Source organism: Nannospalax galili, unplaced genomic scaffold (genome assembly GCF_000622305.1).
Source record: "Nannospalax galili isolate Female #2095 unplaced genomic scaffold, S.galili_v1.0 scaffold54, whole genome shotgun sequence".
NCBI classification, from domain to species: domain Eukaryota; kingdom Metazoa; phylum Chordata; class Mammalia; order Rodentia; family Spalacidae; genus Nannospalax; species Nannospalax galili.
The window spans coordinates 9,738,997-9,766,864 of NW_008341028.1; the positions used below are offsets into that span (position 1 = coordinate 9,738,997).

A 27,868-nucleotide genomic window follows, 5' to 3' on the forward strand; every position below is an offset into this window, starting at 1 on the left:
AACATGTGGCTTCTAAGGTCATCACAGAAGAGGAAGAAAGAAGAGAGTAACTTCTGCTGGGTTCCCCAGAAACAAACTCTGAGATAAAGATTTGCATGCAGGAAGTTAACTGGGGCGCCTTCTCAGGAACAACTCCTGTGAGGAAGTAAGGAGAACGGAATGGGATAGGACACATAGCATCAGAGACCCCACCCATCACACAAGGGCTCTGCAGTGGGGTTGGCTTTTCAGAGCTGTCCTGAATGAAAAAAGTAGGCTATGGCTTTGAATCCCTGGCTAGGTGGGTGTGGGCTCCTCCCAGAAAGCAATATGAGGCAAGTAGCATCCTTCAACCAAAAACAATTCCCTGGGGCCTCAAGCGGTAGGGAAAAGGTTCTCTCAGAGTTAAACTGTTGGGCCTGTGAGTTGGCTCAGCAGGAAAGCCCGACAGTCTGAGTTCTATCCCTGGGCCCCACTAGTTGTCTTTTGACTTCCATATAAGCACTGTAGCACATGTACATGTACTACACACACACACACAAGTTTTAAAATGTAAAAAAAACAAAACAAACAAACAAAAAAAAAATCCACACAAAAACATACTGCATTGTAATTCCAAGACTGCTTTGAACTGTCTGGCCTAGAAGTAGCATTACCTGGAAATCATCATGTGACTCCAACAGACCTTCAGACAAGTCTAAGAGCTGTGAGAAGAGGGGCGGACATGGGACTGTTGGTAATCACCTATTTCCACTGTCCTAATTTCTTGGACCTGAAGAAAGAAACTTTCAACAGATCTAGAAAATTATCCTCTATATCTACAAAAACATTAAAACCATCACGTTCATCACTTTGGAGAAATATCTTTCAGGTCTCTTACTTGCTCTTTCATGTTTTCTATCTCTTAATCTTTCTAGACTACATTTTGGAAGCTTTCTTTGACTCTACTTTTGGTTGACTAATTTTGTCTTCAGTCAGGCCTAGTCTCCTGTTTGTCCTTTAAAAAAAAAAAGCGTTTTGCTTTTATTTTTAACCACGTATGTGTGTCTGTATGTGGGTTTGTACACATGAGTACAGGTGTCCTAGGAGGCCAGAAGAGGATATCAGCTTCCCAGGAACTGAAGCCACCTGACATGGTGCTGGGAAGCCTGCTTAGGTCTTCTGTAAGACTAGTACGTCTTAACCGCTCAGCTCTTAACCACTGAGTCGTCGCTCTAGTGCCATGTTTGTCCTTTCAACATATCTTCAATTTTGGTTTTTAAATATTTCTAGAAGTTATATTAGATTCTTTCTAAAGCTGCTTCCTCTTTATATTTCTATTTCACTAAACATATTGAACACAGTTATTTTACATTTTTGTGTCTTTAAGCTCTTTTCTCTCTCCCTCTCTCTCTGTCTCTGTCTCTCTCTCTTGCTTTTTGAGACAGGGTCCCACTATATAGTCCTGGCTGGCCTAGAACTCAGTTATATAGACCAGCCTGGCCTCATGCTCATGGCCATCCACCTGTTCTATACGCCAAGTACTGAGATCACAGGCATGTGGCACCATGCCCAGCTGTGACTCCATTTCTCATCCAACTGTTGTGGCTGCTTCTCCCTTATGGTGTCTCTGTTTCCACACGTGCATGGCCGTGTTAAAGGAGAAATCCTTCAGGGAGGTTTCATGTTTGCATTTGTGACTTAACTGGGGTACTACAAAGCCTTGAGCTCTTTCTATTTTTAACTACTTTACTCTTTCCCACTTGAGATGTCTTGAATCTCAGAGATAGTATGGATTTGGACCACAAACCCATGTAAAGAGACTAGCAGAGGGTTTTAAATTCTTGCAAAATTTAAAAAATTTTTCTTGGTTTCTAATAACTCTCCTTATTACAGTCTACTAAAGGAGCTACACCCCTAGCCATAAATATCTATTTTTTTTTGTCTTTTTGAGACAGGATCTCCCTGTAGCCCCAGCTGTCCTGGAACTTACTATGTAGACCAGGCTGACCTTGAACTCACAGAGATCCACCTGCCTCTGCCTCCCGAGTGCTGGTATTAAAGGTGTGTGCCACCACGCTGGGCCGTAAATGTCTATTTTTAATCCTTTCAAAAGTGAAATAGATAAACCTATAGGGGGCAGGGAGTTGAGACAGGGTCCAACCACACACAGCTCCAAACCTAGATTTTCTACAGGCTTTGGACAACAACATCCCATGACAAATATCAGTAGAGAACTCAAACTCATAATTAATGTAATTTCACACTGAAGATAGAATTTTCCACATTGGACACCTCCAGTTTCATTGATTTCCTCTAGTCATTGAGTCTCTTATCTAAATGAAATCCATGTGTTTACTTTTTAAAGTATTCTCCCTGGATGAAAATAGAGTAGTTTAAGGTCAAAGTAACTGTGTGTTTCAACAAGTTATCTCATCTTGAGGATGATGTGGAGAATGAGAGCCATACTTTTGAATTGTTCCAAAGAAAGCTGTCCACTCCAGCAAGCAATTCAAACCATGTGTGCCCAGCCTGACCTGAAAAATGCTTTGGGATTCTGGTCAAATTCTGATCTTGTATTAGTTTTCTACATCTGCTATATCAAATTATCGAAAATTTGGTGACTTAAGAGACTGGGGGTAAGGTTCAGTGGAGCAATAGTTGTCTAGCATGCGCAAGACCCCAGGCGCCATCCTTAGCGCTGCAACAGCAAAACAAACAAGTCAGTAATTATTATCTTGCAGCTCTATAGACAGCAAGCGTGATATGGATCACTGGCCTAAAATCACAATGTTGAAGGAGGCTGCTGGGAAAACCTCTTCCCTGCCTTTCCCAGTTCTAGAAGCTACTCCTTGGCTTCTGGCCCACTTCCTCCATCTTCAAAGCCAGCAATCTTGGCTCCCCCTGACCTTCCCTCTACCTACAAACTTCTTACCAGGTTTCCCACTGCTCTCTGGCTGTTCCCTGAGCTGGTTTTTCATGTCCAGGTATGTTAACTAGCTTTCTTGTCACTGTGGCAAAATGCCTGACAGAAACAGCTTAAAAGGAGGAAAGAGTTAGCACAGGGTTTGAAGGCTTCCGTCCAGCACAGGTAGGAGAACATGGTATTAAGGCTTGCATCATCTTAGCCTCAAAGCAGAGAAAAGGGAATACAGGAAGGGGCTAAGACAAGCTAGGACTCACAAGGACACAACCCCAGTGAACTACTTCCTCTAGCTAGATCCCACCTCCTGCTTTTCACTGCCTCCCAAGATCACTGGAAGGACATCCACAGACTAGGTCAGAGCCTCTGGGATCCAGCAGCAGCAGCCAGGCCCCCAGTATATAACCTCAAGGGGTCATTTCAGACTCAAACCATAGCAGCATGCCTTTGTGTTTGACTGTCCCTCTCTCTTTCTTAGAGGGAACCTCCTCTTTTGAAGTAAACTGGATTCACAGTGATGAGGTAGGAGCTGGGCTGTGAGGGTAGAGACAACTACAGGCTCCCTTAAGATCTTTTTGCAATGCAGACTCTCCACCAGGCCCAGTGGTACAGACTTGTGATTCCAGCACTCCAGAGGCAAGAGGATCAAGAGTTCAAGGCCAGCCTCAACAACATAGTGAGTTTGACGTCAGCCTGGGCTGTACAAAACCATCTCCAAAAAAAGAAAGAAATGCAGACTCTTGCACTAGCCACTCAAGTACAGTGAGACCCTCAGGTACCTGCAAACACCTGCAGAAGAATTTGAAAAGGCACTGGCTTTGGGGGGTGGGGTGCCACCCAACCTCAGCACTATGTTCTCTTCCTAGAGCTATGAAAACAAAATCCCACTGACTGTGGCTGAAACCACAGAGTTATTTTCTCTCAGTTCTGGGTACTGGATGTCCAAGATCAAGATGTGGGCAGGACTACTTCCTGTTGAGGCCTCTCTCCTTGGCTCACAGATGGCCTCCCTCTTGCTGCCATATCACAGGGTCCTCTGTGTACACACACATACACACACACACACACACACACACACACACACACCCCTGGAGTCTGTGTGAATCCAGATTTCCCCTTCTGAGAGTCACCACCCTGACTCAATTGCAACCTGCCTTCATGGCCTCATTAGCTTTGTCACCTCGTGGAAGCCCTTATCCGCAGGGCTGGAGGCTGTAGCTAGATAGTAGAGTGCTTGCCTAATGTGTGAAACCTTGGGTCAGATCCCCAGCACCCCATAAAGCAGGCATGATGGTATATTCCTGTAATCTCAGCACTTGGGCAGTGGAGGTAGGAGGATCAGAAGTTTAAGGTCATCCTTGGGTACCTAGGGAGTTCCAGGACATCTTCAAATACAAGGTACTAGGAGTTAGGACTTCAACATATGAATTTGAGGACATAATTCAGTCATTTGTAACACTTAAGAAAAAACAGAGGCTCAGAGATGTATACAGATTTCCTCAGCCAAGAAATTAGAGTTGCATCCCTCAGCAGAGCCCTATTTTTTAATTAATTAATTTTTATTTTATATGTATGAGTGTTATGCCTCCATGTGTGTAAGTGCACCCATGTCATGCAGTGCCTGCAGAGGACAGAAGAGGATATCAGATCCCCTGGAACTGGAATTATGGATGGTCGTTAGCCACCATGTAGATGCTAGGTTCTGCAAGAGCAGCCAGTGCTCTTAATTGCTGAGCCATCTCTCCAGCCTCAACAGAGCCCTGTTTAGCAGTATGAGAGAGTGTACTTACAGCAGGGAAGTAGAGTCTGAGACTTGCTGCTGGGAACTTGGGTAGATATTCTCTCTTCCCTGGGTTTTTCTACAGGATGGGGGTAATACAGAGTTCTTCTTTACAAGGCAGCTGTGCGGATTCCATGGCATTTGCACGGGAGATGCAAAGTGCGTGCTAATTGGTGCCTGCCTGCCCTCCCTGACCCTGTTCCCTTTCCCTGCTATCAAAGTCTACTGTTATTTGTCACTGGCCAGAAATGCTCAGTTATTTCTCCCCAGGTGATATACAGTTTAACATCTAGAAAAATAAATCAGAGGCTGGACTCTTCAGGCATCAGCTGGCAGGTGCTCAGGGGTCTTCATGCCAGGGAGCTTTCTTGGAGGCTGAGCCTGTGGCCAACAGTAAAAGAGAAACCTGGCTGATGTGTCCTTCTACCCTGGGTGGCTGGGGTGCTCACTCCTAAATAATATGCTGCATGCAATTTGATTTCATTTCATTCTAAATTGCCCAGTCTGCATCCAGGGATGCAAAGGGAAGCCTTACAAATCAGTTCTGCTGTGCAAATAAGCAGGTGCCTGCTAACACAGGGTGGTGGGGAGGCTGGAAATGAAGCCAGCTTCAAAGTGGGTAAGCAATGATTGTAATTTGTCTTTGGGGGTCAAACTGAGCTTGGAATACAAAATGGTTTTCAAATGTTGCCTTTGGGTGGCATATGTTCTGTGAAGATGGGCTCCATGCAGGGTGCGTTGCTGTGGCTGCGGTGACAGAAGGAAGGGAACCTGCCTCCTTGTGCTTTGAAATGCTCAAAGCAGGAGAGCACCTGAGACCTCAAGCATTCAGTCCAATAAACAGAGGTTCAACCTGGGGAGGGCCGAGCTAGATTGGTCCTGTTATTCCAAGTGGAAATCATTCTGTTCTGGGTCAGATTGAGCCCCTGTTTTATACCCATCTTTTATCCACCTGCTATTGTTTTTTATGTGCTGCTTTAAATCCTGCCCCAACCACCTGGGTAATGTTGGGTTTTTCGTACCTGTAGGGGCCAGAACACCAACCAGATGAAGACAGGCTCTATTTATTTTTTTTTTCAATCTTTTGAGACAGGGTCTCCCTGTAGCCCCAGCTGGCCTGGAACTTGCTATATAGAGACCAAGCTGGTCTTGAACTCACAGAGATCCTTGCCTGCTTCTGCCTCCCAAGTGTTGGGATTAAAGTCTTGTGCCACCACACCCAGGGAGACAGGCTCTTTTAATTAGTATTCAGTCCCGGCTTTGGTGACAAAGACTTCTCCCCCAACTCTCAAGTTTGGGACCATTTTTTTTTTTTAAGACACAGACATATAACTCAGGCTGGCCTTGAACTTGATATTTAGGCAAAAGGACTTTGATTTTTTTTTTTTTTTGTCTTGGTCTTTTTTGAGACAGCGTCTCCTGGTAGCCTCAGCTGGCCTGGAACTTACTATGTAGACTAGGCTGGCCTTGAACTAGGCCTGCCTCTGCCTCCCCAATACTGGGATTAAAGGCATGCGCCACTATACCCACCCATGACTTTGAAATTCAATCCTCCTGCCTCCACTTCCCAAGTGCTGGGATTACAGGCATGTATCACCATACCTGGTGTATGCTGTGCAAAGGAATAAACCCAGGGCATGGTACATGCTAGACAAGTGCTTTTTACCAACTGAGCTACATCCCTACCCTGGAACCAGATTCTTAGACCAGATCCCTGCTGTGTCCCTCTGGCTTTTGACTCTGTCAGTCTCCACCTTTGCCCGCCAGAATACCAGGATCTATAGAGAGAATAGCTGCAGGCTAAGGGACCTAGGTGGACTCTTTCAGGTCAGCCAGAAGCCCAATCCTTGATATCTAACACCCTTCATATCAGATCAGATTTCTCATTCTTCACTATCCCCAGGTAAGGTCTGATTGATCCTGGCTTGTCTTCAGCAAGAATTCTATTAGGTTGATACATGAGATCCTGTCTCAAATTAAGATGATTTGTTTTTTTAAAAAGTTGAAATAAGACAGGGAGACCCTGTCTCAAAAAAAAATTGAAATACACCTTCCTGTTTCATAGGTGAGGTGTCTAAGCTGCTCCCTTCCTCTTCCTCCTCCTCCTCCTCCTCCTCTTCCTTCATTTATATTGATCTTGAACTCACGGAGATCCTCCTACCTGAGCCTTCAGCTTCCCTAACACTAATATCACAGGCCCGTGCCACCAGGCCAAGCTTTCAAGTGTGTTGTTTTGTTTTGTTTTGTTCTGTTCTGTTTTGTTTTGTTGTTTTGTTTTGAAACAGCATCTTTCTATATAGCCCTGCCTGGCTTGGAACTCTCTATATAGACCAAGCTGTCCTCCAACTCACAGAGATCCTCCTGCCTCTGCCTCTGAAGGGCTTGGATTAAAGTTGTACACCACTACACCTGGCACAAATGTGACTTTTTGCTCACTTTCTTTACCATTCTGTGGGAACTCTCCACTAGAACCTCAAGAGGCATCACTAACTGTGTTCTGTATGGGGCTTTTCAGTTTTTCAGTGCTGGGGTTGGAACCCAGGGTCTCATGCATGCTAAGCATGAGCCCTACCCTGAGCACCTAGCGTCTCATACTGTGTGTGTGTTTTAAAGGAGAGCTTCTTCTAGCAAAGAAGGAGATAACACAAGTGAGTCAGGACAAGCGGAAATTCTAACCACCTTCCCCTCCTCTCAAAGCAAAGGGGAAGCTAGAATGTGCTGTGGCTTGACTTTGATCATAACTCATAGCAGTCACCATTGTAATCACTTGCCTCCACCAACCTACTCCTACATAATATTTTATTTTTAATTGGGGTGTGTGTGTGTGTGTGTGTGTGTGTGTGTGTGTGTGTGTGTGAAGTGTATATGTGGAGGTTAGAGGAAAACTTGCAGTAGTTGGTTGGTTCTCTTTTTCTACCACGTGGGTCCTGGAAATTGAACTCAGATAGTCAGGCTTAGCAGCAAGCACCTTTACCCACCAAACCTTCTTACCAGTCCTATAATTTGTCTTTCAAAGGTTATAATGGTTTTGAAACCATTATAATCAGTGGTTCTGCCAGGTGTGGTGGCTTACACCTGTAATCTCAGCATTTTGGAGGCTGAAGCAAGAGGACTGCCAAGAGTGTGAGGCCAGCTTGGGCTGCAGAGTAAGACCCTATCGTGAACAAACAACACCAGTAGCTCTTAGCTCCCAGGAGACGGTGGCAATATCTGAAAGATTTTTGGTTGTCACAGCTGGGCGTGGAAGGAGATTTGGGGGCACAGTGAGTGCATCCAGCAGACAGAGAGACTAGGCACAATGCTAGATGGTGCATAGACCACCTTCCCATGAAGAAGAACCATCTGAACCCAAAATGACTGTAGTGGTAAGATTAAGCTGGGGCTGGAGAGAGGGCTCAGGGGTTAAGAGCACTGGCTGCTCTTGCAGAGAACCCAGGTTCAGTTCCCAGCACCCACATGGTGGCTAACAACTGTCTGTAACTCCAGTGCCAGGGGACCGAACACCCTCTTCTGGCCTCCACAGGAATTGCACACACAGGTGCACTTACATACATGCAAACAAACACTCATACACATGAAATAAAAAATAAGCTGGGTGTGGTGGTACATGCTTTTAGTCCTAGCACTTGGGAGGCAGAGACAGGTGGGCCTCTGTGAGACTGAGGGGAGCCTAGTCACATAGCAAATTTCAGGCTACCTGGGGCTACAGGGAGAACCTGTCTCAAAAAGACCAATAGGGCTGAAGAGATGGCTCATTGGTTAAGAACACTGACTATACTTACAGAAGACCCAGGTTCGAATCCCAGCACCCACATGGCAGCTAACAAACATCTGTAACTCCAGTTCCAGGAGCTCTGGTGCCTTCTTCTGTTCTCCATTAGCATAACACAGGTACATTTATGTACAAGCAGGCATTAACACTCATATGCATAGAATAAAAATAAATCAAAAAATTTTAAATTTCAAAAAGAAAGTAACATCAAACTAAGGCAACATAGAAGGGAGAATTAGTCTCCTATCACCTAACTAGTTCAACAAAACGGACCTCTCCCCTTTCTGTGTTCCTCCTAGCCTCTGCCCTACCACAGGTACATACATTCCCATAGCTCTGATAGTCCTGACAAGAACACATTCCAGTTTTCTTCACTTGATATTACATTTTGAAATGTGGTTCGTCTTACTTCAATGTCCTGTCAATTATCGTGTGTGTGCATGCACACACATGTGAGTGTGCATGTGTGTGTGTTTGGAAGCTAGAGGTTGATGTTGGGTGTTTTCCTCAATTGGTTTGCCTCATTTTGTGAGACAGTGAACCCGGGGCTCACTGATAGTCAGACTGGCTGGCCAGAGAGACCCAAAGATCTTTCTGTCTCTACCTCCCCAGTGCCAGAATTACACACACCCACTGCCTGCCATCCCTGGTGCTTGGAATCCAAACTCAGGGCCTCATGCTTGCACAGTGAGCACTTTGCCCACTGAGCCATCGCCCAGCTTTTCATTTACCACTTTTAATAGATGTAATATAAAACTGGAAACAGGCCGATACCGCAGATCTTACCTGATCAGTCCAAGCTTCTTATTGGAGGTGATGGGGAACAAGGGGGCAATGTTTACCAAGTGTCCTCACCAGTGCTCTGGTTCTATGGTCCTGCTATGGCCCACCTCCTCTTCCCATAGTCCAGGCTTCACCATCACAGGCCTCATCATCAAAAAGCCTTTATGAAGCACCTTGTGAGTACATCATCCCACTGGTGGGAGCTGAGGGAGGGGATCTTCCACAGAGATCACCTTACCAGCCTCTGACATCCAGGGTGGGCTGGCTCAGACAGACAGCATACATGTTAGCCAACCGTGAAAGCATCTGAAAACCAGGCCATAGGCCACAGGCAGAGTGCAAACACAGATTCTTAGGCAACATTCATGCCAAGGGTAGGCACAGCTGGGAATGCAAAGACAGGCTGCATTTGCAGAGCTAGCCTGGCCCTTGGAGCCCAGCTGAATGGGGACTGTTTGGAGGATATGGGATCTGAGAAGCTCCTGGGAGAAAGTGGAGAGAGATAGGAAAGGAGAAGAGTAGGCTGGCTTGTCAAGGAACTGTTCAAGTGCCTAGAGTCACAGTGTACCACCTAGAAGGAAACTCAGTGCAGGGCACAGACATCCCTCCCTGACACCTTCAGGCCACTGCTCGTCTCACCTCGTTGCCCCTCTGTCTTCCCTCCACAGGTGTTCCATGAGCAAGGCATCCTCTTTGGCTACCGACATCCACAGAGTTCTGCCACTGCCTGCATCCTCAGCCTTTTCCAAATGACCAATGAGACCCTCAACATCTGGACACACTTGCTGCCCTTCTGGTACTTTCCAGCCCCCCTGGATCATCCCATCTCATTCTGGGTCCCCAGAGACTAGACTTCTTAGATCATAGCTGGATGGCAGGGAGATTCTGAGCTGGGGTTAGGGGTCCTCCTGTGGGTGCAGGTGCACGTGTGGCAGAGGAGGGAAATGCATATCATGCTGTGGATTGCAGTAGGATTCCTGGGTTTCCACTGACCGAGTAGCATTTGTCTTCATCCCCTTCAGTCTTGCTGGCTTTGCTTGTCTTCAAGAAGTCCTTATTAAATTGTCACAAACTTGAAAAAGTCACTTAATCTTTCTGAGCCTTGCATTTTCTGTCTGTAGAACAGGTATAATCATTTGTCCCTTTCTTGAGACTGCTGTGAGGACTTGGGGGGAGAACCCTGGTAAAGATAAGGATACAGGACTGCAGATGTATAGAGTTTCTAGAGTGCTTGCCTGGTATACAAGAAGCCCTGGGTTCTGAACCCAGTACTACATAAACCACCAAGCATGGGAACCCATGCTGTAATCCTAGTGGTCTGGAGGTAAAGGCTGGTGTACGAGATGTTCAAGGTTATCCTCATTTACATCATAAGTTTGAGGCCTGCCTGGGCTACATGAAACCCTGACTCAAACAAGCAAGCAAACAAGCAAACATAGGCAAAATTGTGTGTGCTTGAAACTGTTTGAGAATCATAGCAAATATAGGCCTTTGGTCACCTTTAATGGAGCTGGCTAGGATCTGGAAGGATGAAGGACTGGGGCTCTAGGAAGGCTTCTTACTGAGAAGGCCGGGCTAAGACCAGCTTCACATATCTTGTGCCTTTGCTCAATGATGGAGAAGTGGGACAGGGTCATACCACCACATCATGGTAACTGTGGGGATTGGTTCTAGGCTCTCCTAAAGATACCAAAGTTTGCAAGTTTTCCCTTATATCAAACAGCATAGAATTTACACATATCCTGTGCACATCTTCCTGTACTTTAAATCATCTCTAGTTTCAAATACCTGATACAAGGTAAATGCTGTGCCAAAGGTCGTTATACTGTTCAAATAATGAGGACAAGAAAACAATCTGCACATGCTCAATACAGATGCAGCTCCCTCCCCACAATCTTTGGTGGAATCTGAGAACACTAAGCCTACAGGAGGAATGACTGTATATCAGAGCTGGGGGGACCTCAGATGTCAGCTGGTCACTGTCCCACTCAGACTCCGGGGGGCCGATACAGGGATGGCCTCCGTACATTATGTGGATGATGACCCAGACTGTCCTGAACAAACTTGAGAAGCTGAGAGAGTTGGAGAATCCCTGAGTGTGCTGAATGGACACAAGTCCCAGAAAGGTCCATGGGGAGCAGCCAGCCTGACAGGATGTGGAAGTAGTCAGCTAGACCAGATGTGAGGGCAAGGTGCAGATCCAGCAACCATCCTGGGAGCGGAGAGAGAAAGCTCAGTCTTGGAGCATATTGGAATGATCTGTAGAGGAGCCTGACAGCCCTGGACAGTGGCAGCAAGGTACAATGGCTCAGAAAAGCCATTGTTAAATGGCCATGTTAAATTTCTGCTTACATAAAAACCTGGGGCTGACCAGATGGTTTAGCAGGTAAAGGCACTTGCCGTGCAAGCCTGGCAACCTGAGTTTAATCCCCAGAACCCATGTACAGATGGAAAGGGAGAAACTCCACGGAGTTGTTTTCTGGCCTCCACAAGGCATGCGCATACACACTCCCCAATACATACAATAATAAAATTTTTTAAATTTAAGTTTGCTTGCTATCTCAGGGTGGTGGTACATAGCTATCTATAATCCTTGTAAAGGTTGAGGCAGGAAGATCATGACTTTGAGCCAACCTGGGCTACACAATGAGGTCCTGTTTCAAAATTGTATCAACACCAACACATACCTGCTGATATAACACTACAGAATAGAGTCAGGTTGTTCCTTCTCCTTCCTAGAGCTGCTGGAGCTGTATGTTTCTGCGTACCCTCTGCAGATCTCCGAGATAGCCTCAATTGTGACATGTATACTCTAGCCCCCCTGTTATTTCTTTCATGGTCTTCCACTGCTTATCTCCCTCAGAGCTCACACCGTTTACCTGAGACACTAGACTTCTAAGCTATTGCTCTCACTGATGGATGGGCCATGGTTGGTTTAGGCTGTTTTGTTGGTTTATTTTAGTTTCTTGAGTCTCATGTAGCCCAGGCTGACCTGGAACTCTACATAGTTGAGGATGACCTTGAACTCCTGGTCCTCCTGCCCCTACCTCCCAAGTACTAGGAGTATAGGCATGCACCATCATCATGCCTGCCTCAGTTTAGGCTGTTAAGAGATGTGTGCCACTGTGTAGTACCCACCCACCATTGTCTATGTGTCTTGAAAAGGTCTATACACAGCTTAGCCACTCCCCTACTTATAGCTCCCTACAACCAAACTAGACTCTCAGATGATCCAAGTAAACAGCACAGAGCAGCAGGAAGAGCCCAGGGAAGTGTATTAGGACACCCCAGGAAACCAGATGAGGAACAATCTGTGGTTGATAAAAGGAAATTTGGGGGAACTGCAAACAGTTTAAGCATTCCTTCTGTTGGACAAGAAGAAAGACTACAAATGTAGCCAGAAGGGTCTCATGAACCTCTGTCAGTTCCTGGATAAAGAGATTTGTAGTCTCCTTCCTTGGAGGGTGTTCTGGTTTGTTTCTTCATTGCTGTGACAAAATACTCTGACCACTACCAACTTGGGGAGGAAAAGGTTTATTTAGCTTACATATCCCAGGTCACAGTTCATCCGGGAGTCCAAGGTAGGAACTCAGGGCAGGAACCTAGAAGCAGGAGCTGGAGCACAGGCCATGGAGGAACGATGCTTATTGGCTTGCTCCCCTGGCTTGCTCAGCCTGTTTTCTTATGCAACATAGGCCCACCTGCCCAGGGGTGGCACCACCCACAGTGGGCTGGGCCGTCCCACATCACTCACCAAGAAGATGCCCCTCAGACATGGCCATAGGCCAGTCCAATAGAAGCAATTCCCCAACTGAGGCTCCCTCAACCCAGGTGTGTCAAGTTGACACTAAAGCTATCCAGCACAGAGTGCTTTCATGGGAATAGGGTCTGGTCTCCAGCAGTGGTTTATAGAAGGCAGGTGTTGTGTAGGCAGGCCCCTGTGTGTGGGTTGTAGAACAGGTAGGCATGGCTCAGAATCAGGCAGTACCGCTGAACTCTCCAGTACTGAAAGCTGCCATGAGAGGAGATGAGCCCCTCATCCTTAGAGGCATGCAAGCTGAGGCTGGGAAGTATCCTGGAAAAGATGCCAAAAGAAGGAGTCCATCCCTAAGAGCTCTTCCTATCCTGCCTGCTCATTTCCAAATTACTGCCTGGAGTTAGCACACCCCACCCTCAGCCTCTCTAGTAGATAGTAGTTCACCAAAGTGAGGCCTCCAGGGGATGGATCATGCACAGATGGGGGGGGGGACAGAAAACAAGCCAGAGGAGATTGAGTGGAACATGCTCTGTTCCAGGTTCTTTGTGTGGAAGTTCGTGACTGCACTGTATATGACGGACATTCAGAATGACAGCTATTCATGGCCCATGCTTGTATACATGTGCACCAGCTGCGTGTACCCCCTGGCATCCAGCTGTGCACACACCTTCAGTTCTATGTCCAAGAATGCCCGGCATATCTGCTACTTCCTGGACTATGGTGCCGTCAACCTCTTCAGCCTGGGTATGTGAGATCCTGCTCTTTTGTCCCCTTCCCTGAGACTGCCACCTTCCTAGTCCCCTGTGAGCTTTGATAGGTTTGTGGAAGAGTCATGAGACCTTGTCCAACCTCCTGAGGAGAGCTCTGTAGAAGCTTGTCCATATGTGTGCTGTCTGGGGACATAGCCCTGACCTGTAGTAGTTGCCAATTACTGTGGTGTAAATGTTCCCTCCATGCCCCTCTTCCTGTTCCCTGTGTGGGATCACCGGATGCAAAGGTCTGAGAAGTCAGGAGCACACCACTACATACTAATTCCTACACATGGATAATAGGTACTAAGTACTTAGGACTTCTGCTACTCTGATTTATTTAATTGTAAGCTTATGCCATTGAACTTTTAATGATTAACAAACTAGTTTGCAAGAACTTGGGAACTGCCACAATTGACTCTCACAAGTCAGCATGTGCTGAACCTCAGCACCCCAGGGGTGGGAGCTGGCAGACCTGCCAGAGAAAGGAGGGTGGGGTCACAAATTCCATTTATCCAGAGACTTAGAGAGGCATCACAGGCTTTCCCAAAGTACCACAGAAACAGAGTGGTGAATCTGTTGAAGTGGAATATCGCCACTCCCAGCCTCCTTGAGTTTTGCTTTAACTAGATTGCTCCTCTTCCTGCTGCTGCTCTCCTCCATGTGAGCCTCCATCTCCAGGATGCTGTGCTCACTTCATCCCACCCAGTCCTGCTCTAGATATGAAAGTCAGTTGCTACCTTAATTTTGAAAGCATTTGTCTAAGAGGAGCCCACAGTCATCATCCTTTTTCCTCCTCTCTCTTCCTTCCCAAGGGCACCTGCATGAATGTGTGACACATTCTTTCTCTCCTTTCCCCTATCTCTCTCTCTCTCTCTCTCTCTCTCTCTCTCTCTCTCTCTCTCTCTCTCTCTCTCTCTCTTTTCTCCCCACCCCCCCCCGCCCCCTCCATTCACTAAAACTGTTTGCCAAGACCCCAACCTCCTCCTCCTGACAGCTAGGTCCCAGGAGGACCTCCTGAGCCATCTCTCCTGCCTCTGACCCTGGAGCCCCTGTTGTGTCCTCTGTCTTGGTTTCCCTCCTCCCTGTTCTTACTCTTTTCTGGCCTTCCGCCTCTATTCTCCACCGTAGTTGGGCATGCTCTGAATCGGTTTTTTTCCTGACATGTCCATCCCCTAACACCTCTAGACAACGTGCTCCTTAACCCTATCTTTAAACAGCTGAGCCTGAAGCCACTGACTGAGCTAACCCCACCCCTGCCCCTCCTTTCAGGTTCCTGACTAGAGGTGTCACCACCTGGTTCAGGTCAGAATTCTAGTAACCCATTCCTCCTCCCCTACCTCTTCTTCCCATACTATCTAATCAGTGATCAAGTTCAATCCAGTCTCATGAATTCCCAGATCCTCACCATCAACTTGGCTCAGATCCCGAGCCTGCCCAGGAGGGTTTCTGCCTGACCACTGGGACAAAATCCAAACTCCTCTGCCTAGTGGCTTCCGGAGGATTCTTTTATTTTTGTTTTGTGTTGTTTTCCCCTCCCTCCCTCCCTTTCTTCCTTCTTTCCTTCTTTTCTTCTTTCCTTTCTTCCTTCCAACACTGGACCTCCAACTTACTAAGTAGCCCAGGATGGCCTTGACTTCTGATCCTCTGGTCTCTATCTCCTAAGTGCTGGTAAATGGGCATGTGCCACTACACTCAGTTTATGCAGTGCTGGGGATGGAACCCAGGGTTTTGTGCATACTAGGCAAACACTCTACAAACTGAATCACATCCCCAGCCCCTTCTTGGGGTTTCTAACAAGATATATTAGTTACTTTTCTGTTGCTGTGATAGAAACACTGACCAAAGCAACTTACAGAAGGAAGAGTTTGAGCTTACAGTTCCAGGGAAATTACAGTCAAGGCAGGGAGGCATGGTGGCAGGAGGTGGCTGGAGCAGGAGCATTAGAAGCTAAGCGCTCACATCTTCAAGCAGGCACAGGAAGCAAGAGAGTGATTGGAGATCTGGCAAGGCTTAAAAACTCTCTAAGCCTGCCCCCCATGACATGCTTCCTCCAGCATTGCCACACCTTTAAGACCTCCCAAAACAGCACCACCAACTGGGGACAAGATGTCCAAATACTTGGAACCTGTGGGGGACATTCTCATTCAAACCACCACACAAGAGTGAGCATTTTGAAGAGTCCTATGAGGCCAGATCTATGCTGAACCCCTGAGATACATCTTTTTTCAGAAAGATCTATTTTTATGTTTATGTATGTATATGTATTTGCATATGTGCATGTATGCCCTGTGAGTGCTGGTGCCTCCCTTAGAGGCCAGATACAGATTCCCTGGAGCTAGAGTTATAGGCCATTGTGAGCTGCCCAGTATGGGCAAAGGGACCTGAACTATGGTCCTGTAGAAGAGCAGCAAGGACTCTTAACCCCTGAACCATCGCTCCAGTTCCTCCTATACACATTTTTAAATTTATTTTATTTTAATTGAATTTTTGTGTATTTCATACAGAAAATCATCTTTATATCCCCTTTCCCTTTGGCACCCTCCTATAGCACCCCCACTGGAGTTCATACATTCTGTCATTTGTGTAAAGTCAGTGTCCCCAGATGTCCCTCAGTGCAAGTTCATCCACTGGGGTTTAGTCAGCCTATCTAGAGTTCCTCCCTGTAAGAAGATCAGCTCTTCCTCACCCAGCAATAATCAGCTGCCAATAATTCTTCAACTAAGATTGGGGCCTGCTGTTCATTTCCACAGTTCTGTCCTGGGTTTTTGTCTGCTTAATTTTGTGTGGGTCTTGTGCATGCTGACACCATTGCTGTAAGTTCATATGAGAAGAGTCCCAGGAGTCTGTAGGACTATTTCTGTATGGTCGTGTACCTCCTCCCTGACTCTTTCTGGTATACATTTTAAGTTGACATGTGAAGGTTCAGATTGTGAGTAGTTCTGTGCTCTGGGGCAAGTTTGTTAACTTCTCCAAGTCTTGGTTCTCTTATCAGGCACATAGGGGCATTATGAGTAAGAGCTTTTGAGGAATGCCCTTCAGTCAGCACCTGGCACTTGTAGGTATCACAGAGTAACCATTACTGTGATTGACACTGATCCCCTTTACCTCCTGTCCTGTGTATCCCAAACACCTACCTCCACAGAACCCCTCTAGGCTTGTATCAGTTTCCTTCCTGCTGTATTTTCTCATAGGTCTGAGACCCTTTTCTCCTGCATTGCCTGTGGTGTTTGGTGCACACTTTGACTTCAGTCAGCAGCTGCTGAGCATCTTGGTCCAGACAGAAGCTTCCTTGAGTATTGGGCCTGGAGGTTTCCTTAGTCCCCTGGAGCAGCTCCTGGGTGAATTCCCATAGGAATCCTGCATGGTGCTCATTCCTTTCTGCCTGTATCATTGGCTTTTTCTGTATCGTGGCGGGGGTGGGGGGAGCATACATGTGCATGTGTATGCACATGTGTGTGGAGGTGAGAAGACAATCTAGGTTGTCCTCAGGTGCCTTCCACTTTTTGTTTGAGACAAATTCTCTCCCTGACCTGGTAACTTATAGGTTAGGCTAGGATGTCTGTCTAGTGAGCTCCAGGGAGTCACCTGTTTCCATCTCCCCAGCACTGGATTACATGTATATACCACCACGCTGGGTGGGCCATGTTCCTTGCCACTGTGACTGGCTGACTTTTCTCAATCTGTCTAATGGGAGAAAAAGGCAGAGGTTGAATCTGGCTGGCTGAGGCCTGTTTCTGCCTCTTGCTGTGAAGTTCTTGATGTATTAGAATAACTGGGTCAGATCCAACTAGTCTTTCCCAGAGGCTCTCTGCAGGTGAGGGTGCAGGTCCTGGCCACTCTAAGAACAGTGATCTTTCCTGTTCCTCCAACCAGAAGTTTCTACACACAGCCTTTCCAGAAGGTCTTGATGTAGCTGCCTCTCTTCTACTCTGAAACCCAGAGCCAAACCCCACACTCTGCCTCTCACGGGCCACTCAGTCCACTGGAAAGGTCCTCTGTCACTGTAATACTGAGCTTCTCAAGGGAGCACCCTGTCCACAGCAGATGCGGTGTGTACTCTGAAAAGAAAGCTAAGCTTGCTATCATGCGTGGCAGTGTGTGGTTATAGGCAGAGACTCAGTTCCTGAATTATAAGAGTTTCAAGCTTGTTTCTGTTTTCCAGCTGTAGGACTCTGTGTGAGTTACTAGACCTCCCAGTGCCTGTTTGTTCATCTGTAAAATGAGATGTTTAAGCTTTGTATGGGATGGGATTGATGGGAGTGAGTTCACATTCAAAGCCCTGAGAGGAATGTAGCCTTAGGGGTTTGGATAGGCAGAGAGGCAAGGACAGGATATTCTGGGAAGGCATAGAGGCAGGCTAGCTCGTGGGTCTACACAGAGGATGAAAGTTAAGACAGTCTGCCCCGGGAGTCTCCGTGGTGCCATGGCCTGGCCTGGCTCTCAAGGCTGGTTTCTCTTCCCCAGGTTCAGCCATCGCGTATTCTGCATACACATTCCCGGACGCACTGGTGTGCAGCACCTTCCATGACTACTATGTGGTCCTGGCTGTGGTGAACACCATCCTCAGCACTGGCCTCTCCTGCTACTCCAGGTACCGGGCACTCTGACCTCAGGCGGGAAGCCAGGGAGGGCCTAGCATTTGTTTCCATGGGTGTTTGAGGTCAGCAGAAGAGGTGGACTCAACAGAAAAAGGCCCTGGGAGCCTGGCTTCAGGCAGAGCCCTTGCTGTGGAATGTATTGGTTACTTTCCTCATTGTTAGGACAAAACAACTGAAAAAGCAACTTAAAGAAAGGTTTGCTTTAGCTCATAAAGGATGCAGTCCCTCATGGTGGGGGAGCCTTGGTGGCAGGAGCAGGAGGCAGCTGGTCACATTGTATCTACAGTTGGGAAGCAAAGAGATTAATGCTGGTGCTCAGCTTGCTTTCTCCTTTTTATTCAGTCCAGGACCCCAGACCATGGCATAATGGCACCCACAGTTAGGGTGGATCTTCCCACTTCAATTAATCTAGTCTAAAAACCTCCCCTACAGAGATTTATCTACATGGTGATTCTAGATTCTGTCAAGTTGACAATTTCAACTATTACCCTGGGCATCATGGGTACCACCTGGACAGCCACCCAGTCCTCTGATTAGAAAAGCCTACTTATGTCTCTATACTCTGAAATTCTTCATGACATGAACAAGACAATCCCTACACTTTAATTTTTTTCATAGCACCTACAAATTTTAGCGTTGACCTTATTGTTTCAGCAAGTCACATGTCCACCTTGAACTTCAGTTTGCCAACCTATACAGTGGGTCCAACACAACTCCCTTCTGGATGGAAGACCCCAGGTCTTGCAGCCAGGATGCCTTGCACAAGCCTGGATAGAGAAGGTTCCTCTGTAAATAGGCAGCCCCCCACTCAGAGTGATGGGTAGATGGCATCTAGGTACATGTGATGAATAATGGAGGGTATTCAAATGTGGCCACGAATCATGCACAGTTCACTGCTCACTGCCTCTAATCCTGATATTTTTTTCCCTTTTCATTCACGGCTTCTTGGGGCCTGAGTGTGAGCAGCGTTGTCATGGGGATGGCTGTGCTAGCTCCCTCTGCTCTTTGCAGGCCTGAACACCCTGAAAGTACAGTCTCCCTCAGTCACTTAAGAAACCTTCTAAGTGGTTGTGGCAAGATGACAGCCCTGTCCAGATAGTGTCACCATGCCAGGAGGTAGCAGATCAGGAAAGGCATCTAGGTTGCATCTGAGTCCCCTGCCCCTCTACCTGCAATCATATTCAACCTTTGCAGCGCTCCACTGTCCCTTCTCCAGGGAGAAGGCAGAGAGTATGTGTGGAGGGATGGTGGTGGTAATCTTTGCCTGCTCCTAGATAGTTTCGGGTCTAGCTTCCTCTAGATGACACTTAGGCTTGGGGTATCCTGCCAAACTGGTTTTTTAAAATGTGGGAGGATAGATGCTTAAACAGCATCAGGAAGGTTTATTCTAGCTTGCCCTCCAGTTGTCTGGTAGTCCAAGTCAGGTGGGAGGCAAGCGTGGGTTGCTGTCTGTGGGAGTGAAAATCTCTTGCTAGGCATGTCTCACACTGGGTTTTGTATGGCTTCATCCCTGGGAAATTGCTGGGGGTGGGGAGGGACTCTCTTATCTTCTTGGAAATTACACAGTTCCCTGAAAGCTGGGAGGAGATTGGATCTACCTGCAAGGGTAGGAAATAAGGTCCCTTGCCCTGGGTTACTGTGTCTTTCTCAGTTCCTTGGGAATTAAACTGTGTGGTATGCAGCCTTCACACCAGGTTGGGAACTTGGGGACTCCACAGGTGGAGAAAGGAGTCAGGTCCCTATCTTGGGTGAGACAAGCTGTAGCAGACATAGTTAGAACTGTGTTCAGGACACCAAAAGAGATGCTGCATATCTGGGTGGCCTTTTGCCTGGATGTATGTGCTGCTGGGTGGGCCTAGCCCATGAGCTTGGACACCTTTGGAGCTGGTCCTCGAACCATTTAGTGCCCCTGTCTGGTTGGTTCTTAAGGACTCTATGGCCCTGTTGTTCAGATCTGCATATTAGAGGGAGGCAAGCACTGTGGGAGGGTCATGGAGGCTGCGGTGGCTCATGGGTGTGGAAGAAATAATCCCTGGAGTTAATGGGCCAAGACTGCTTCCCCAGAAGAGCCCACAGTGCAGCTCCTGAGGATATTTGCAGCCTTTCCTTTTTTTTTTTTTAAGCTCTTGACCCAACCTATAAGACAACAGTGTACATTACTTTTCTTTTGGTCCAGAGTCCCCCCCAACCATGCATGTATAGTGGTGGGTGTTGTGGATTCTCCATGCTTGGTGTATTTGAATCAACATGTTTGGCAGCTGGGCCAGAAATGTCCTGTGTGTCCATGTTTAGAGACTTCTCCCCTTGACAACAGAACAACTCATTTCTGTTTATGTCTAGAGCACATCTGGAGCTATTGCACCCTCTGACATGCCCAACATTCAGCACAGGCTGCCTGGGCTCTGGGTACCACATTAAGAGTCTGCCATGCCTGGTAGAGTGAGTTCCTGTCCTTGTCCTCAGAGGCTGCTGCCCGCAGAAGAGGCAGGTCACAGATCCCCTAGAGAGTCTGGGAGGAAGCTACTATTGCCTTCAGAGTGAAGCAGGACAGAGTGCAAGGGAAGCAGGCAGTGTCAGTGATACCCTCTTGAACATGCAGGGCCCTTACAGCTGGCTTCAGGACTCACAGGGTGTGAGGGAGAGCTGAAGATGAGGAAGGGCCTTGGGGCAGAGCAGTCTGGACAAAGGTGACAGTGGGAGAGGATGGACAGGCCCTGGAGCAGCAGCAAGGAGCTTCAGGAGGAAAGGAGAATGTCTGGACAGGACATGGGGGCGGAATGGGGGATGCTCTCCAAGGACCACCTTTTGCTCTTCCCAGACCGTGATCTCCTGGGCTCCTCTTTTTGGGCTCGATTTCCACTCCCAAGGACCTTTGAGATTATGTCATCAACTGGGTGGGGTCTAGTGCCACAAGACTTGAGAGGGGAGCTGAGTGAATGTGTGTCCTCTTTCTGTGCGGTGGGTCGTGATCCATGACCTGACCTGCTCCTTCTGCCCAGCAGTCCAGAGGATGTCCTTCTTTGCTGTAGATTTTCCTTTCAACATGTCTGGCATTTATTTCTGTGTGGTTTAGTGTATATTGAGACAGAGTCTCACTATGTAGCCCTGGCTGGCCTGATACCCACTGTGTAGCCTAAGGTAACCCTGAACATGCAGCAACTCTCTCTTTAGCCTCCCGAGTATAGGATTACAGACATGTGCCATCTCCCCCAACTTTCATCAATTTGGCGGGGGAGGTGGGGGAGACAAAATCATTGAGTGAAATTCCCCATGGTCAGTATGGTGGCTGGCAGAAGGCCATCTGGGTTAAGAGAGGAAAGTCTCTGAGATATAGAAGGGTGTAAGTCAGCCTCGAAAGGGCTGGGAGTCAGAGCTGGGGCAACAGTTCTCACACACTTCTGGAGGCTGGAGCACTTCAGCTAGGTGGCAGAGTGTTTCAGGAGCCAGGATCTGGCTCCCAAAATGGCCCCCTTCCTGTGAATTTCCAAACTAGGATACGACCCAAGCACACTAGCAAGACAACACACACACACACACACACACACACACACACACATGCAATAGAGTTAACTTTCCCAATTATCCACTTGCATCAGGAACTAGTTTTGGAATTTCAGTTGCTAATGCTTACAACTGGTTACAAGATTTATTGCATCAACCTGGTTAATCTTAAATATTAAGGCTTCTCCCTAAATCCAGTGTTTCCTCCTCACCTTGTCCTCAGCAGAGGAGTCCTGGCTTCCTGTAACCTGTCCTCTCAACCCCACTGCACAGGAATGCCATAGCAGGCTGCCCATGGGACACTTTTGTGTAGGTTGTTTGGAGGAGTCTGTGATTATAGCTACTGGCCCCTGGAATCTCTGGCTGTGGTGACACCCTGTGGCTGAATGTGGAATTGCACCTTGGGAGTGGGACCTATCTCTGTGGTTAACGGCTCTTGTGCTTTTTATTTTTATTTATTTATTTATTTTTTTGCCTCTGTTGCTTTTCTCTCTCCTATTCTGCTTTTTCTCCTTTTTGTCCCCTTGTAGACTCAGCTTTGCCGCTGGAGAGGCTGGTCCGTTTGCCCCTGGGGAAGCACTTTATCAGGCCGGGTGACATGTGGTCTCAAGTCGCAGGAAACCCATGCTTTGGGGGACAGCCCTTGCCAGCCAAAGCCAGGTTTTCTTCCAGTGTAAGTGGCCACAAGGAGCACTGTAGGGGTGAGCCTCTGTCCCAGACATGGCAGGTGCACAGAGGGCAATGCCTGCTGGGGTTGTGGGAATGTGTTTCTTTTGGCCCCTGGGCCAGCAGGTTCAGAGAAAGACAGAGGCCGGGCCTGGTGGGGCCAGGCAGGGGCAGTGTGACAGTTGGGATGCAGACATCTTAAGTTAAATCCTGGCTGTGCCTGTTCTTAGCTCCTCTTACTCCATCCATCCAGAACCTGTCTGTTCCCTTCTGCTCTTATTCTCTGTTCCAACATGGCAATGAGATGGGAAGAGAATTTTTTTTTCAAAGATAGATTTAGAAACTGGGCTATGCACATTTCTAAACACCTTTGGGGCCTCTTTTCTTCAAGTCCTTTTAACAACACTGTGAGGGAGGGACAGTCATGGACCCCAGGTCACACACGCAGCTTCAGAGGTAACCTATTGTAGCTGCATGGTTCTGATATGTATTAGAACCCAGTGTGTCCCTATGAAACCAGAGCACTGCTCTGCCTCCTTTCCCTGGATATTGTAGTGTCATCAAGGTGACTGGGTTTTGGTTTTGGTTTTGGTTTTTGAGACAGGTTCTCCTTTAGCCCAGACTGCCATCAAACTCACTGTGTAACTGAGAATGACTTTGAACTTAGGATCCTCTTGCCTCTATCTCCAAGTGCTAGAATTACATGCAGGCATCATCATGCCCAGTTTATGAGGTGCAGGGATAGAACCCAGGGCTTTGTACATGCTAGGCGAGCACTATAACAACTGAGCTACATCCCCAGCCCCAAAGCTTCAGTTTTGTGTGGCGTCTCCTTGCCTGACCCTTTCTTCTTGATGGTCCAGCCTGGTATCTCTTCTGCTTGGCTCCCATCCCCTCAGCTACTGCCCCTCTCCAGGTCAGCAGAGGCCCCATTGTGACCTGTCTAGGAAGTTCTGACTGTCTTCACAACAGTCAGCACAACAGTCAACACAGTGGGTTCCCATTGGATTCTGTCTTTGTATTGGAGGGGAGTGGGGGAGAGGTCATGGAGGAGCAAAGGAAAGGCCTCATGCTCACTTTCCCCAGGCCAGCATTCCTGTGCATGGTAAACATTCCAGAAACTTCTCTGGGTGACCCAGTACCCCCTTGAACCCAGGATGTGCATGGTCATCCCCTGGGTGACTCCAATTGATCAGGTACATCTCAGCTTCTGCAGAATGTGCACCCTGGGGTATATGCCTGGGGGGTCCCTCCATGACCCGGTGGTGCCTGGACTTTTCAAAGTTCCTTACAGTTCAGTCCTTTAACCTTCGCAAAGTTTCTGCCCGGAGCCTCCCCTGGCTTGCTCTGCATACCATCGCTCTGTATGATAACAGGACAAGTTTCTCAGACATCTTCCTTCGCATCTGAGGTGTTGTCATTCCCACCAGGGTAGGAGGAACGAAAGAGGCTGGTGGAAAAGCAATGGTCGGCAGAGGTTGTGTAAAAATGCTGGTTCTGTCAATGACGGCCTACGTGTTAGTTTCTGAGACTCTTATCACTCCCATTTCTTCCCCATTTCAGGTTTCTTGAAATCCAGAAGCCCGGGCTCTGCAAGCTGCTCCGGGTCCTCGCCTTCGCCTACCCCTACACTTGGGACTCCCTCCCCATCTTCTACAGGGTAAGCATGCAGGGCTGCTATCTCCTTTCTCCCTGTCAGCCATGCCAAGGGCCTGGTTATTTCCTGAGCCTCTGAATGAATCAGAGTGTCATGGTGGGCACTGGGGGACTCACAGGAGTCAAAACCTGGGTGCTGTCCAGTGGCACTTGAACTGTGGTTGGAGACAGTATGGATGGACACAGAGGCCATGGCAGGCAATCTAACTGAGGGCTTGGAACAACTGCAGAGAGCTGGGCAGGGCGGGCAGAGGAAGAGAGAAAGAGAGCAGGCTTTGGAGGCAATCTAAGGCTGTCTGTCATTCATCAGGCAAGTTCTCTGTGCCTTGGTATTCCTAGTCTAGAAAATGAACATGATGGTTGACACTTATGGGGGTTAGAAGGATGGCGTGAGGTAAGATCAGTGGTAGCAGGGGTTAAAGACCAGTGCATGCATGATTGTATATTATCATTAATGCGCTTTTGTTAGTGAAGGAAAAGATGGGAATGAAAGCCTTAAATGAAGGAAAAGTACAAAGGAAGACAGGTGAACAGGTCCAGAAGGGAAAGCTTCACTTGCAAGTCAGATGGGCCTGAGTTCAAACTTCAGCCCTCCTGGTTACTCACTGTGTGATTAAGCAGTGCACATGACCCCTGAGCCTCAGCTTCGTCTGTGAATGAGGCTAGCCTCTGTTTCCTCTAGAAGCTAATGATGATTTGTAGATACAAAGGATCTGATGGGTTCAGCAGTTCCTGGCACATGGCCAATGCCCTGTGAGTGGTCTCCCAGAGGCAATGTGAGGCCCAGATGGCAAGGCCTGGGAATTCAGGGGAGCAAAGATCTTGTTCTACTCAGCACTTGGGGTGTTGAGCATGTGCTCTGTGTTCCCCCTGACTGGGTCTGGGAGGACTCAGGGTGGGGATGTAGCCCAGCACTCTGCTTCATGGAGGGAGTGTAGCAGACACAAATGGGGAACTGGACGAGGCAGCAAGCCAGGACAGCACACCACAATTATGTCTAGATTATGCTGGTTAGTGGCTGCAGTAGACAGAGGACAGGAGGTTGCTATGTGAATACCAGTTGTCCTGCTTGGGTTCTGATATTCACGTCACTGCTTATTGGTGGTTTTCAAGTCAATCTCGGGCTCACTTTCCTTGTGTGCAAATTGGGGAATTAGAGTCTGCCTTAGGGTTTTGTGATGGTTTGAATGAAAATGTCCCCCATAGGCTCCAAGTTTTTGGACATTTTGTCCCCAGATGGTAGAGCTGTTTTGGGAGATTTTAGTAGGTGTGGCTCTCCTGGAGGAAGCACATCACTGGGGGTGGGCTTAGAGAGTTTTTAAGCCTTGCCTGATCTCCAGTTGCTCTCTTGTTTCCTGTGCCTGTGTGATGCTGTGAGAGCTTAGCTTACACTGCTCCTGCTCCAGCCACCTCTGCCACCATGCCTCCACACCAAGACAGACTGTAATTCCCTGGGAACCATAAGCTCAAATAAACTCTTCCTTTTATAAGTTGTTTTGGTCCGTGTTTCTACCACAGCAACAAAAAAGTGACTAACACAGTAAAAGGTACCAGGAGTGGGGTGTTGGCTGTGAAGAACCAGACCATGTGGGGTTTTGAAGAAATGTGGAAGACTTTGAAAGGGCCAGAAAAGCAGTTGATTCCTGTAAGTGGAGCTTAACAGACCATTCTAATGGGTGCCTGGAAGAAAGTAGTGCTGAGAACAATGTAGTTCCAGAGGGAAATAAGGACTTAAGCAGCACTTGAGATATTTTGGCAAAGAGCCTGACTGGAGTCTGCCCTTGACCAAAAAGCTTGCCTGAGGCTAAGTTGAAAAGCAATGAACTAGTTTCTCTGGCAGAAGAAATTTCAAGACAGCCTAATGTAGAAATGGTGGCATGAGTATTCATGGTGAATGTTATGCAGATTTACAATGAAAAAGAGCAGATGGGGCAGAAAGAAATACAGTTTGGATTGAAAAACAGCACTAGGAAGACAAATGTTGGAGCCTTGGCCTGTGCTGGAGAGGATCCTTTTGATAAGGAGATTAAAGTGATTAAGGAGGGACCTAGAGATTCAAACTTAAACAATTGAGAGAATGCTTCGAGGGCAAGACCACACCCAGTTAAGCCTCCAATTTGTGAAAGGAAAGTGTTGCAGGGACCACTGAAGAGAAAAGCTTCTAAAATGGATAAAGCAGGCTGGAGTCCATCCCAAACTTGCAGTCAAACTTGGCAGTGTCGTTCACCTGGTGCTGGCTTTAGAGGCATGAAAGATGCCAGAGTGAAGGGGTCACCAATTCTTCCTCTGAGTTTTCAGAGAGCTGCTTAGGCAGCATTCAGGGATTCCCCTGTAAAAAGAAGGCCCTGATAGGCCATTGCATGAAGCTGTGAAGGTGAAGCCTGGTTGGCAATGGAGACCTCAAGAAGACGTTCTTGATGCCAGAGCTGTGAGGCATTGCCAAGAAGACCTGCACACAGGGAGTGGTACCAACCCAAGAGAAAGATGTATGTTGCGTGCAGCAAAGCTGGAGAGGCTGAGCCATCTAAGCCCTTTGAAGTAAAGTCCCAGAACTCAGACATGGAGCTACTGGATTTTGTGTTTGTCCTGCTGGGTTTTGGTCTTGTTTTGGTCCTGTATTTCCTTACTATGCTTCTATTCCTCCCTTTTGGAATTCGAATGTGTATTCAGTTCCACTGTATGTTGGTAGTATGTAATTTGTCTTTTGATTTTACATGTGGCTTACAGTTAAGATATTTCCGAGTCTCAGAAGAGACTTTGGACTGTAGACTTTTGAACAGTATTGAGACTGAGAATGACTATGGGGACTTTTAAAGTTGAACTAAATGTGCCAGGCGTGGCAGTGCACGCCTTTAGTCTCTGCACTCAGGAGGCAGAGGCAGGTGGATCTCTGTGAGTTCAAGGCCAGCCTGGTCTACATAGTGAGTTCCAAGACAGCTGGGGCTACAGGGAGACCCTGTCTCAAAAAGACCAAAAAAAAAAAAATTTGGACTAATGCATTTTGCATTTTATATGGTTATGAGCCTATGGGGGCCAGGGGGTAGAATGTGATGGTTTGAATGAAATATCCCCCATAGACTCCAAGTATTTGGACATTTTGTCCCTAGATGATGACGCTGTTTTGGGAGGTTTTAGAAGGTGTGGCTATCCTGGAGGAAGCATGTCACTGGGGGTGGGCTTAGAGAGTTCTTAAGCCTTGCCAGATCTCCAGTTGCTCTCTTGTTTCCTGTGCCTGCTGGAAGATGTAGAGCTTAGCTTCCACTGCTCCTCCTCCTGCCACCTCTGCTGCCATGCCTCCCCACCAAGATGGTCTGTAATTCCCTGGGAACCATAAGTTCAAATAAACTCTTCCTTTTATAAGTTGTTTTGGTCAGTGTTTCTCTCACAGAAACAGAAAAATGACTAATACAGGTTTTCACTGAAGCTTAGACAAAGTGATGCATGTAAAAGGCATGGTCTGGTGCCCCAATAAGTGGAGATTACTATCATTATTTATAACAATAATACCAATAATACAAGATACTCTACTTAAGGGCTCAAGAGGTAGTTCAGTGGCTAAGAGCACTGGCTGGTCTTGCAGAGGTCCTGAGTTCAGTTCCAAGAACCCACATGACAGCTCACAACTGCCTGTAACTTCAGCTCCATGGGCTCTTCTGGCCCCTGTGAACACCAGCACTCACTTGCATACACACACACACACACACACACACACACACACACAC

General features: G+C 47.5%; 1 protein-coding gene across 1 annotated transcript in view; it reads left to right on the top strand.

Moving 5' to 3' along the window:
- The window catches only part of Paqr5 (progestin and adipoQ receptor family member 5), a 71,845-nt gene that overhangs the window by 40,047 nt on the left and 3,930 nt on the right, over positions 1 to 27,868 (top strand). The window contains exons 3-6 of the mRNA XM_008836381.2: positions 9,885 to 10,012; positions 13,512 to 13,717; positions 18,190 to 18,316; positions 24,054 to 24,150. Coding sequence (XP_008834603.1) covers positions 9,885 to 10,012; positions 13,512 to 13,717; positions 18,190 to 18,316; positions 24,054 to 24,150 — 558 coding nt within the window. The remainder of the gene's footprint in view (positions 1 to 9,884; positions 10,013 to 13,511; positions 13,718 to 18,189; positions 18,317 to 24,053; positions 24,151 to 27,868) is intronic.